At 45.7% G+C, this 14,020-nt stretch overlaps 1 protein-coding gene across 5 annotated transcripts in view; it reads left to right on the forward strand.

Moving 5' to 3' along the window:
* COBL (cordon-bleu WH2 repeat protein) overlaps positions 1-14,020 on the forward strand; it is a 1,669,181-nt gene that overhangs the window by 1,603,320 nt on the left and 51,841 nt on the right. For all 5 annotated transcript variants that reach the window (XM_069613403.1, XM_069613401.1, XM_069613405.1 and 2 more), the window contains one exon: positions 3,380-3,625. In XM_069613403.1, the coding sequence (XP_069469504.1) occupies positions 3,380-3,625 (246 nt within the window). The remainder of the gene's footprint in view (positions 1-3,379; positions 3,626-14,020) is intronic.

Below are 14,020 nucleotides of genomic sequence, written 5' to 3' on the forward strand. Positions count from 1 at the left end.
TTTAGAAAAGGTATGGCCAATACAGGCCTGAAGAAAGTATATACTTTTTTTTTAAGGAGGGACGTAGCAATATACCCTTTGATATGTCTTGGTTGTGTGCTGAGTATATCTAGTGTGACCGTTTTCCAAGCCTGCAAAAAAAAAACATTTAACATAAAGATGCAAACACATGAGTAATGCAATCATCAGGGACACCCAATGGCACCTGCCACCTTGCTCATGGTCTCCCTTAAATAAGACGCAAACGTTTTGGAACCCATAAGATAACAGTACAGTCAGCCTAGTCGAGGAAATGTAGTCATCTGCTAACAGACACCTCCAACCAAGAGATGAGTCATATGGCAAGTGTTAGCCAGTACATTTCTATCAGATTACAAGATGCATGTTAAATGTATATAAATGTAAGCAATAAAATTGAAGCTCACAAATGTTAACCTTAACAAGGCAATATTAACATGAGAACTGTCTGTGGGTGTATCCTCAGTGTTCTGTTCCTTGATTGGGTACTCACCAAGTCCCTTCTCAAAAAGTGTTCAAGTGAAAATCATGAGTTTGTGCCAGCCTGTTATGCAGTTCAATATCCACGTGGCTTTATCTCATGTAATTCTTCTCATTAGGAGTTTTCAATTGTACAATAAGGGCCAAATTCTCCAAATTGTTTTGGGCAAAAATGATTAAATGCATCAGTGCATCTTATCATTTGTGCCAAAAAAAGGTGCCCTATCCGCAAAGTGCATTGAAATATGGGCATCCTCTTTTACTCCAATTTCCATTGGCACAAATCAGGGGGCATTTCTGTGCATGTTAAAGTGCATCCTGTGTTCACAAATGGGATGGGATTTAAAATGCACATAAGACAAAGGAATCCCCTGCACCTGTTTGGAACAGTCATAGGGGGTGCGCCTTGCATTACAGGGTTGTTACGGACGCTGTCAGACATTTTGTTTAAGTAGAAGAGCAGCAGTATGAACAGCTCCTGTCCCAAATCCATGTCTGTCCCTCAAACAGGGAAAGACATTGGGCCTCATTACACGGAAGGCGGTAATCCAGGGTGCTATTAGCACCCTGGACCATGCCGGTAAATTACCGGCACCGCCTTGGCGGAAAGGGGATTTACCGCCCCATTCCAAGGTTGGAGGGGCGGTAAATCCCCCTTCCGCCATTGCCCTTCCCCATTCCCATTTCTGCCCCATAGGGCTCTATGGGAATGGGGAAGGCGCTAATTACGGCACTGCAATTTTGCGGTGCCGTAATGAGCTCCGAGGTCCCTTAGCGGGTTGGTTTTTAACGCCTGCAACAAGCAGGCGTTAATTCCTCCAATCCGCAAAGGGACCTCGTAGTATGGCGGTAAGGGTTAACGGTCACCGTTGCCATTAACGGTGACCGTTAACCCTTACCGCGGTCCGTGTAATGAGGCCCATTATGTTTTCTTTTTTTAGCATTTCACAATGTCACTGTGAAATTCACTCCCAACACCCACAAAAATACTAGTGCCATGTAAAGGGTTGGTGTAAGATCAATTGTTCTAAAGACGTTTCTTTAAGAATAGTTCACTGATTTACAGTGAGCAAAATACACTGTGATGGTAAGAACCTTTTATTTGTGTTTTCAATTTGTGTTATCCTTGAGAAAGCACCCTTCAGGACGAAACATGCATCGGCTGATTTTGTTACAAATAAAGCACTACTTGGGCCTCATTACAACTATTGCAGAATGGGTTTAACGGCGCCGGTAATGGTGCCGGCGCTGTTAAACCCACTCCGCACTATTACGAGGTCCCCTCGCGGGACCCGCTCTGGATGTCTGGTTTTTCCAGACGTCCATAGCGGGTCCCGCGAGGGGACCAGGGAGCTAACAACGGGCCCTCTCGTAATGGGCCCGTTGTTAGCTCCTTCCCCATTCCCATTGAGCCCTATGAGGGCTCAATGGGAATGGGGAAGGACCGGGCCTGGGTTCCCTGAAGGAGGAAATACCGGGCCCTCCATACTCGAATGGCTCGGTATTTCCCCATTCGGGGAACCGGGACCCGGACACGATTTTGGAGGCAGCCATGCCCTTATTGAGGGCATGGCTGCCTCCAAAGTCGTAATGAGGCCCCTTGAGTACTAGTTAAGCTTTTCAAATCTGTTTTGGGAGAGGGGGGAAATAAAACCGCAAAAACGAGCCCAATAACAAATATCGAATGCAAAGCGCGACTGGCCACCAGGATGTTTTTTGTTTTGTGTTTAATTCTGAATAATGAGGCATGAGCAGATACCCACTTCAGTGCTAGTTGTCTCTGCACTGCCTATTTTTCAAGCATGTACATCTGCTCCTTTTCTGCTCATACTTTTCAATGCTGGGCCAGAGGTTATGGAAGGAACATCCAGCCAGATTCACTCAAACCATTTAAATCCCACACAACATGCAAGAGGGAGTTAAAAACCCACCTCCTCCAATTCTGGCATTGATGCTAAGAACCAGGAGCCCACAGCTCGTACTTCTCCTGTCGTGCATCGTCTCTACAGTGGACTCACGAATGCTGCCCCTTTGTTTCCAACATTAAAGATTGCTCTCTTTTGAGGTTGAGCCATGGTATTTATGAATTTGCTTATGAAGCTCCTTTTCTTACGTTTAGTTATGCCACCTAGTAGCCACTTTAAGACTGTCAAGAGACCACTTAAGTGGCAGCAGTGCGCAGTACAAGTCCAGATAACATAAAATAACTTTGGAGTGCTGGCACGACATCAGAACTGTATCTCATGCTGTTGTCTGATTTATTACTTCACTCTACTACCCCGCCATAAAAGTCTAGTATTCCGTAAATCGACAGAGTACATTGTTCATTCACTTTTGTTAATTTGTACACAGCTTGAGCACCCATTATTGTGCTGATACATTGAGCCCTAGCAGTATAATGCATTCTGGCAGAAGGTACTGACACCAATAGTCTGACTCCATGGCCAAGCTAGAGTAACAAGGGTCTGAAAACCTGGGGGAAGTTGATTGCACTACCTTCCAATGAAAACATTTCGTACACACAAACACTCATACATATTGTAACCTATTAACCTGCTGTTGTCCTCATGACTGATAAAGAGGTGGGTGATTACAGCAAAGGACAGTCTGTACTGGCATCATTGACTTTGGAGAGGGAAAACCCGCTCAAATTCCGGATGCCCACCGCATGATCTAACGAGCAGGTCCGGTGAGTGATTTGAGGGAGCTGGAGCAGGTGTTACTCTTGAAACCACCCAATCAATAAAGTACACAAACTCTTTCCCAGACACAGACGCCGAATGCTTAAATGAGTCAGACCTGAGATGGCGCACACTGTGTATTGGACCATGGCCATTGGATGGTGACCGTAACTGCCTGTTTCCTCTTGTGTCCTTGATAGGTAACGTCGCCCGCTTCCGAAGAGCTGCAGAACATTAGACATGCTGAATTGCAAGTTCAAGACAAGGAAAACAGAGATATTCCATCCCTGCCAGTCTTGCTACCACCACCACCACCACCGCCTCCTCCGAGTGCGACAACCGCCGCACCCAAATTTGCAGCCACCTACGCAGGGAAATCTGCAAACCCAAGAGAAGAGTTGTTAGAAGCTATCCGTTGTGGCAGCAATGCAGGAAGATTAAAAAAGGTACTTTTTGCATTTTGTGCACTTTAAACACTGAAAAGAAATCCTAGAGTGAGTGATCCAATCAAATGTTGGTATATCATGAAAAGATCTGACCAGTCGAATTACCCCCTTCTAACTCATATTTTGTTCTGATATACAATAGTCTAGCATAGGACTTTTTCCACAGGTCTGTGAAATGCAGATACTGCTGACACTGGTGCAGTATCATTATGTTTGCTGTGGTAATGGAGGGCTATTAATAATGACTGTTTCCACAGCAATGGATTTATATGGTTTGGCCGTGGCACAATTTTTTGCGGCCGAATTTACCGGGGTCAATTCGACTACGAAGCCAATTTTGCCAAGGCCAAATCCGCCCAAACTAAATAATCCTCATCCCATCCTACCAACCCACCCCCAACGTACATTTTTCTATATCCGCTCATCTTCTAACCCTGCGCCGTCAGATCCGTCCCTCCTAAGCGGGTCAGATCTGGCACTGCATGGTCCGCTTTTCTTTTTTTTTATTTCTTCCCCTCCCCGCCTACCAGAAGCGGCAGACACCTCTGCTACCCCCATAAGCCATCACTACCAAACATGGGAAGCAGGGGACACCCCCTCTCCTCATGTTTGGTAGTGATTACCTAAACTGATTGTTTACAAATGATCAAATGGTACTGGCCGAATCGAATTCGGCCAGATTTACCACACAATCGTTTGTAAATGATCAATGTGGGTAATACCACAGCAATACTGCTGCAGAAATCAGTGAACACAAGTTGGTAGAAATTGTTCTTGCGCAGCAGTAGTGTTGGTGGCACAACATTTGTTGACAACTGGTGCCAACACAATTTAATGGTAGGTATTTTGTTTGTTTTATTATGGACTTTCTGAGGCGCTAACAACCACACAGGTATCAATTCATGGACTGTCAACGACTCGGTGGAAGTGTAGAAGTGGTATGTTTTGATTTGTCTAAACGGCAACAGTTGAGAGGTTAGAGAGGGCTTGGCCGCTAGGTCATTCCACATTTATGCAGACAGGACTTGGAACGATGAGTCCATGGCTTTAACCCTTTTAAAACGGGGATTGCATAGGAGGGGTTTGTCCCGGGAGGGAAGAGATCTAGTAGGACGATAACGACTATGTTTGGTCATGAGGTACTGTGAGGACATATTGACTTCTGAGTCACCGTGATGATCTTAAATGTAATTCTAGATCTTGCTGAAAGCCATTCCGAGTGTTTTAAGATGAACAAGATGGGGGGGCTGAATTCGGGGGTATTGGTTACTATTCTTGCTGCAGTATTTTACCAGACTTGTACACGGGCTGGCACTTTCTTGCTTTGCAATATTTAATCTAATTTGGCCCATATTAAAGCACAGGCTATGATCTACAGTTACTTACAGACAGTTAGATATCTGATCTTGTGTGGTAACATCAAGTAATCGCCTGTAGATATTACATTGGCACTATCAAAATGCTTCATGGATAGTGTTGATTCTAGAGTGGCACCTGGAGTTTTGGCCTTTTCTGTTTCCATCCCACTGCCGGCTCAAGTCTGACCAAGACGTCTGAGTGGTCAAGGGTTCTCCAACTTGGCTGATAAATCCCAAAAGCATTAGGAGATCTGTATCACCTTCACTTGGAATCTGGAGTAAGGTATCTTTGCCATCCAGTGGGGCGTCTACCTATCTTTGCGCAGCCTAACTCATGTCTGCCCAATGCCCAGTACTCTGTGGTTTTCATAATAGGCCTGTAGTTGAATCGGGGCAGCTTTACCAAGGATTTTTAATAAGAACGCCACCTTGGTTATCCGCAATATTTGATTTAATTTACTTTTTTTGCACTGGTCCTACACACACACACACTTGTTTCTAACCATAACTCCCTTGTTCATTGTGCTATTAATGATATATGTCATTCTTGGGCTATGTCTTAGAAACATACCTTTTCTACGATGGAATGTCAGGAGAATTGGGACCGGTGGTGCAGTTTATGTTCTTAATACATTCTCTAGTTTGGTCAGTAGGTGAGCAGCACATGAGAAACGAGCTCGTGCAGATGTGTTTTAATGGCTAGGACTGTTAGAGAACGGTGTGTGTGTCAGTAGATGGGGACTGGTCACACCAAGCATTCAAGCACTGACTACATTTAACGTAAATATTTCACTTCCCCAGCTGCTTAAGTATGTTGCTTATTCCTGAGTGGTGTTATTAGTCGCTGTTATGTGCTTAGTATATGGTACTGTTTTTGCTTCGATAATGGCAGACTTGTAGGGTTTGCACACGTTTAAGGATGTTGCATTGGGTTGGACTATTATTACGTAATTTCTTTTCCTCTTATTGCAATTACATTTTCTTTCACTTCACTCAGGCCTGTAGCTTGGGTCTCAGGCCGTTAAAGCACCCCTATTACTCAATTATATAGCAGAGTTTCTGCCATTTGAATGGCATTTTCCCATTCTTTTCATTACTAGAAAATACATGAGCTGATCCGTGAGGAAATGATCAGCGGCAACAACAAGATGTTATCTAAATGGGTGTCTAAGAACACCTCCCTTCTGGAAGAAATAAGAAGCTCTGAGCAGGAACTTGAGAACAACCCGACCAAAACATCAAAACGCTTAAAAAGATCTGGATTGTATCAGAACTCAAGAGATTGCTGCCAAGAACAAACTAACTACTCACTTACCCTCCCCAGAGAATAAACAAACCAATGGGATAGCTGACAAAATTCCCAAACAAGAAGTTGAGAGGAACCTTTTTAAAGGCCCGACTGAATCTCCTAAAGACCAAAGAGATCCTAGCAATACGGGGTGGCCTGAGTGACAACAGCTGTCGATTCTGTGAACAGAAAGATACCGTGGAATCATTACCACACATGCTCCTTTCTTTCCCTGGAACCTCAACTAAAAGAAGAATCCATATGGGCCATCTCTTTAGAGACGCGTGGATACTAGATGAGGAGTACTGGTGGAGCCATCTCATGAATGGGCAAAGCACAAAATCAATAATAGCAATCGGCCAATTTTTTTTAGCAGTATTGGGCTTGATACTGCCTGGCTCACTCAATCCACACAACTTTAACTGCTGAAAGTCAATACTGAACTTAACAACTGCTTAGCCAAGGACGAGCAGTCCGAACGTCTCGAATTCGAGAGGGACACTGTGGTAATTAATTTACTTAACAACAGAAGAGTCAAGTTCTTTCTTGCAAAAATTGCATAAAAGCAATTAAGTCAAGTAAATAAAAGAAATTTCAAAAAAGAAATACATTCCTAATCAGTAGCAGAGACAGCTTTTGGTGCAGGAGGGGTGGATAATAGGGTGCCAGCAGGAGGCTGGGGGACACTCTGGGCAGCAAGGGTGAGCCAGGATGGGAGAACCTAAGTGTTGCATCCTCACATGCCACGAAAAACACACCAGGCTTTATTTATTTTTGCATTTGTAAAGCGCACAAAATGTGAGGGCATCATTGTGCTGTTGCAGGAAACCAGTTGCATTACATACGGCCATTTTGGCGAGTAAGCTTACAGTCAGAAAGTTACAAGAGCCATGTAGGCAAGGAAGAGTGCAGATAGAAAGAAAGCAGTGGAATGCAGACCCAGGTGGAAGATTACAATAGTGTTGTGTTACATGCAAAGGCACAGAGAGGTGATTCATCCATTAAGCCAACAACCAGGTTTTGAGTCCCTTGCAGAAGACCCAATAGGATTCTTCCACCCTCAGTGCATGAGGTAGGGAATTCCATTGTTTGGCAGCAATAGAAGGAAACCTAGAACCTCCCACTTTGGAGCGTTTGAATTTGGGCGGGACCAGGCAATGGGTGTGGAAGGTTCTGGTGGCCATGGACAAGCAGATCTTAGTGACTTTCTGGGACAAGTATGGCGGGGCAGATCCTGAGATGCACCTCTGGGTGATGGAAAGGGTCTTGAACCTGATCCTTTCTTGGATTGGGAGCCAATGGACCGGGCGGTCGAAATGTGTTCGATTTTGGGGATATTTAACGCTGCACGAAGGGCATTATTTTGGATTGTCTGTAGTTTCTGTATGTTGTGTGTGGACGTACCCCCAAAGAGTACATTGCAGTAGTCTAGCCTGGCCCCTACCACAGCCCAATCAGTCATTTGGCAACTATCTGTAGATAGGAAGGGTCTGGCTACATTTATCAATTTGGTGTGTAGACTGCTGAGGAGGAAATTGCGTTCACCTGCGAGTCAGTGATATGGTAGCATCAAGGTATACTCCCAGCATTTTCACCGCCGGGGAGATGGTGATATGAGTGTGGTTAATGTTGAAAGCTGAGTATTGTGAGTTGAGTTTTTTTAGCGCTGGGGCGGGGCTGACCAGTTGGAGCTCCATCTTTTCATCATTCAGGTATGCACCATGAATTGCCATCCAGGCTTGGATGGTTGCGTAGGCTGAGCTCAGGGTGTCTGTGTCTTTGGGGTAGATTCCAAATTGGGGCAGAAGAATTTGCGTGTCGTCGGCATAGTTCGTGTAGACTATGCCAAGGGAGTCCAAGTTTTTGAAGCATGGTTTAGTGAATATATTGTAAAGTGCGGGAGAGACACAAGACCCTTGTGGAACCACAGATTTGATTAGAGCTGGAGGAGTGCTTGCATATTCCGCAAAGACCCTTTTGACTCTGCCTTCTAAGAAGGAGGCGATCCAAGTCGTAGCTTCCAGTGAGAAGGATGCTGAGGTGGTCAGGGGATGGCAAAGAAGTTTGTGATCGGCTAGGTCGTAGGCCGTGGATAGGTCAAGGAGGAGTAACAGGGTAGGTTTCCCTTCATCGCTGAGCTTGTCGATCTGGTTTTTGAGGTCAAGGAGTGCTGACTCTGTGCCGTGGCCTGGCCAGAAGGCGGACTGACGGACTTCCAAAATATGGTTGGAGATAAGCTGCTTTGTTCAGGATTATCAGTAAGAAGGGGACTGTGGTAATCAGTCAGTAGTTGTTCGGGAGGGCCGGGTCAAGGTGTTTTTTTTCAGTAGGGGGAGAACCGAGGCTTCCTTGAGGCTGGAAGGGACTGAGCCTGTCTCAAAGGAGGCATTAATGAAGTCTGTGATGAACGGAGTAAGGGCTTCTGCACAATCTTTGATGAGACCAGCAGGGCAGATGTCGCCTTTACATCTGGAGGGTTTGAGACTCTTTAGGATGTGAAGAGTTTCCAGTTCTGTGACTTTATGGAAGCAGAACAGAGGGGTGCTGAGGCTGTTGGTCATGGGGGGCGGGTATCAGCAGTGGCTTGTTTGCTGTCGTTTCAAGGTGGGGCGTTTGGCTATGATTTTGTTGTGTAGAGTGTTACTTTTTTGCAGCAGAGCATTTTGGATGTTGGTGCGCCAAGCTTTGTCCTTCATAAGGGTAGAGGGTGGAGTGCTTGGGGATTCAAGCTCTTTGAGAATGGAGAATATATCTCTAGTGTCAGATTTGATGTTGGAAATTCTGGCATTGAAGGTGATAGCTTTAGCCTGAATAATGGTTTGTTTCTAAAGTTTAGCTGCCTTTGAAAAAGCTAACCTTAGGGCGTCTGAGGGGGATTTTCTCCAGGAAGTTTCGGCATGCTGTTTCTTTGCTCTAAGTACAAAGAGGTCAGGGGTGAACTAGGAGTTAATATGTCTTGCTGGTTTCCTTTTTTGAGAGCTAAGGGGCCTATGGTCTTAACTGCAGATGTTAGAGTCGTGAAGTATAGGTCTGCGAGGATGTTAGGATCATGAGAGCAGAGGCATTCTAGTTTGAGTGCCTCGAGATGAGGAAGCAACCGATCCTTGGTAAGTTTGCGAAAGCTACGTGCCATGGTTGGCGATAGGGGTCTGGTAGTGGGTTTGATAGCGTGGCATAGTTGGATATCGAAGGCGATGATATGATGGTAAGGCCATGGACAGGGGGTGTTGGATCTAATGGAGATAGGGCAGTTGAGGTCTGCAACCCAGTCCAGAGTATGTCCTTTGGAATGGGTGGAGGAGCTGATGCAGCGGCTGAAACCTAGGGCATTCAGGATGTGGACAGCTTTACAGAGATGAGGTCACAGCCCTGATCGAGGCCTTATGCATAGATGGTCTTTGGCTATTCATTGAAATGGATCTAGTCACAAAAAAGTGTTCAGTCCCCTGGCAGTAGAAGAGCAGGGGATGAAGCACAAGGCCATGACAAGGACAGTAAACACATGCAACACCAACCCATTGCTTAATTTGTAAAATAAATAAGTACCAGGGCTCAAATATTTTCCTCCATGCCTGTGACACATCGGGACGGGCAGTTCCCCACTCACTGTTGCCACCACCCATGGCCCCATAGCTGCCCAGTTTCCCTGTTCCATGCAGAATCTTTGAGCCAGTCCTGTGTTTTTTCCTGCATTGCATGCTGGGACTTGTAGGCCCGCCCTTGCAATGGGAAAAACAAAACTGCAAGTTCCAGCGTGCAATTGGAAGCAAAAACCAGGACCGGCTCGAGGTGTCATACAAAGGACTAGGAAACTTGGCAGGGAAGCATGGCTGCTCCCCATTGTGTTCACATGTATGGGGTTAAAGCTGCAACTCCCACTGGCTCATTAGAGTCAATGGATGTACTGCCATTGGCAGATGTGTGGTTTACAAATACCAATCAACCTAACATAAAATGACATGCTTGTGGCGTCTTGATAAGAGGCAAATGTTAACATTTTGCTCTGATTCTAAAGGGGTTCCTTAGGTGACTGACAGTTAAAATTATAAAATTGTCGAAACACCACATCATAATTGAACTGAGTCTGAGATAAGTGCCAGGGCTCTGAATTAAGTCCCAGAGCTGAGCCCTGGCGGTCACCCCCCACAAATGAAGCACTGCATCAAACCCTGATGAACCAAAGGGCTCGTTCAAGTGTATATCTGAATTGTATTGTAATCTCCTTTCAAGCAAATCTTCTGTAACAGCGCCACGATGCCTGAGGGCCGCTGAGCGCTTTATAAATTCAAATAAATAAATAAAAATATAAAAATATATGCATATACATGTCCCTTGCCGGCATGGATCCAGGGTCATGCATCCAAACCACCCTCGAATGCTAAAGCACGGATTCACTGTATTTAAATAAGTTGCCAATGGCACATTCCATAAACTGCAGTATATTTTTCACAAACTATCCTCTAGTTGTCTAAGGACTGCACATTCTGAAAGAAGTCTTTTTTTTATAGATTTTGGAATCATACTGAGTGACCTTTCCTTCCTACAAAGCTTCCAGCTGATGTGGTTGCATGCATCCCATGAATAGGAATTGTGCCAGCGCGTGTCAATCAAAGGCAGCATTCCGGGAAAGTGAATCTGGGAATAATGAAATCCTATCCCGACACTTTCGGGCCGCGCGCTGGGTCGCGCATGCGCGGAGCGAGGCTCGCATGTGTGCCCCAGCAGACCGTGTGCTGCAGCAAGGAGAAGGGCGAGGAGCCTGCTCAGAGTGGCGAACAAGCGCTGGCACAGCCAGCATCTATTGGCATTGGTGTCCTATCCCCAGATCTTCACGCAATTAACGGCGCATGCCATCCTGCCCGCAGGAAGTGAAATCATTTGTAAGTAGTGGCGTGATGTGCACTGGCGGTGCTCACATCAGATGGCCCATGCTGCTTGTATATACTAACTCGTGTTATCAAAGGCACTGGCAGCATTTCCAGGTATTGGCAATAACGCCCAGGTACCTCATTGTTACCACCCAGTGCACACAGGCACTCGCCCTTTTGTCAGGGATGTGCCCAGTCAGCACACCAGTACCCGTTCCATTGCTTCCAGTAGGGAAAGCAGCGCCAGGCTGCATAGTATCCACTTAGCAATGAAGTACCAGGACCATTTATACCCAATCAGTACAGAAATGCACCCACTTCCAACACCCAAAAGGTTCCATTATGCCCCCGTTGGCGACGGAAGCGCATTAACAGATGCTATTATGCTCAATTAACATGGAAGCTCCGAATACAGCTATGCACATTTAGGGCCTGATTCCCAGAAGCAATTTATAATGGTGCAACCGCATAGGAAAGCGCTCTGGGAATCAGGCCGTAAGAGTAGTCAGTACATTGTTCGTAGTTCTGGAAACTGCCCTCGGGTGGTAGTGGTGTGCTGTATAAATTAACATGACATTACAATACTTCGCTCAGTAAAGGCAGATGGCCATCAGCAAGCATTAAAAAACCAGATTGGGCTTGCAGTGTCCAGTTAAAATTGCAAGGATGTATGTCTTGTGTGTGTGTGTACGCGTGCACGCACCTGCATATTTTTGTGCAGTGCAGTTATCTGGCTTTGTGTCTCTTGCGCAGTACAGCAGGTGTTTGCGTGTCTGTCTGAGTGTGTGATGCAGGGGTGCTGTGTGTGTTTGTATTGGCAGAGGTGTGTGTGTGTGTGTGTGTGTGAATGTATCTGCATGTGTTGGGGGATGCGTGAGGTTTCAATGCTGAAGTGTGTCAGTGTCTGTGTGTTCACTTGCAGTGCAGGTTTGTGTGTGCGTTTGCTCAGTGCTGGGGATGTGTGGTTATGTGTTTGTGTGCAATGTGAATGTATCTGCATGTGTTGGGGGATGCGTGAGGTTTCAATGCTGAAGTGTGTCAGTGTCTGTGTGTTCATTTGCAGTGCAGGTTTGTGCGTTTGTGTGCGTTTGCTCGTGCATAGGCATTGCCATGGAATGCCTGTGAAGTGCTATGAGCTGCCTGTATAGTGCTGCGATGTATATTGCCAAAAGCAACTACTAAGACTCAGGGGTGTTGCTAGGTTTGTAAATGACCTGGGGATATGCTAATGGTGGGACTCAGGGCTAGTTAGCCTTTTGGTTATAACTCTATAGCTTCTATCCGGGGTTACATCCAAAAGACCTGGGGCTGTCGCAGCCACAGCCCCCCCCCCCACTCTCTAGCAACTACTAAGATGTGCATTCCACTTAGCTGCCTGTCTAGAAGCAGAGGCCGACATGTTTGATCATATTTCCCCCGTTCTGGCGACCCTTCGCTGGCTGCTACTGATCCCGTATGGACTCAAGCACCGTAGCAGATATTCTCAGTAGTGGCCCACCGCTTTTGGAATCACATGCCCCAATGATACTGGCTTTTTGGCACAATCGGAATATCTTTATTTCCTAAATAAGTATGTCTAGGACTCCCCACCTCTCTTCCCTGTTTTTGCTTTAGTACCCTAAAAGCCTCTTTTCTGTGTTGACACTTTGGCGTGATTACTCTTATGACGGTTTTAACATTTGATTTGTGTACTTCTCTTTACAATGTATTGTGTAGTGCTGTGGGGCCCCTTCGAGGCAAGGTGTGCATTGCATTAAATACCACAGATAAATAAACAAAAAAAGAAGCAGCCATCACTTGGGGAACTGCAGTAGAGAAGCATGAACCCCAAACAGTGTAGCTCAAACAGAAATCCTGTTTTGGGTCGTTGTTCAACGTTAGGGGATTTCCATTGATTAGCAATCACAGGGCAAACTATTTATTTATTTATTTAAGCATTTATAACGCGCACTAGGCCCGAGGGCATCAAGGCGCATTGTTTTTCCAAATCAGTTCCATGTACATGATGGTAAGTAAAATGCATATTTTTGCTTTGCTCATGTGTTGTAATTAAACTAAGGCCAACATTGAAACTCATTGCAGATCTCTCAGTTGTACTCAAGTTAGGAAAGTGTTGTCAATGCATTCCTGTTTTTTCTTGGCATTCTGGTACTTATAGCTGCAAGGTAGGGTAAAAAAGCAAGCAACTACACATCCCAGAAGGCAAAGGATAATCAGAACCGGGCAGAGTTCCAGTTGAAATCTTTGTCGCTAGTAAATTACACAAATACACTTAGAAACAGCCAGCGACCTGCTTCACGCTTTTTAGTTAAATGAGAGCCGGAAGGATGAACAAGAACTAAACGCAGGTTTCCTCCCAATGTACCTGATCCAGGAACATGGAAGTCGATTCTAAAAAAATGTGCCTTCCTGCTCTACAAAACACGAGAACACCAGTACATTTTGGGAAATATTGCTAGGGCAGCTCTTTAAGACACAACCAGAAAGGCTCAGTGGTTTGTGTGTGTGCAGGTCTGGCATTGCCTGAAATTGCTCTTCCATGTACTGTGCCTGTGCCCTCTGCTGTTGCTGCCAATAACTGGCTGCTCTGCTCCAGCGCTCGCCTGTCTGCCCGTGTCCAGAAGCCAACAAAGGAATCCTTTGCTGCTTCTATAAATCCTTCTGAGGCAAAACAATGCTTGCTCTGATGAATCGTGGGGCTGAAAGGGGAAGGCGGGGCCTCGGAGTCTGCGAAGCTTGGCAGGCCGCCGGCTTAGCTGGAAGGGAACAACCAGCCGAAGGACTGATGAACCCCGAGGCTCACACTGCGGGATGACTGTGGCAACAGGTGGCTTTGCCACATTTCAGCTAAAACTAAGAAGGAACCCTACTGGTTAACACG

The sequence above is a fragment of the Ambystoma mexicanum genome, chromosome 5p, assembly GCF_040938575.1.
Source record: "Ambystoma mexicanum isolate Mex_15411 chromosome 5p, UKY_AmexF1_1, whole genome shotgun sequence".
Lineage (NCBI taxonomy): Eukaryota > Metazoa > Chordata > Amphibia > Caudata > Ambystomatidae > Ambystoma > Ambystoma mexicanum.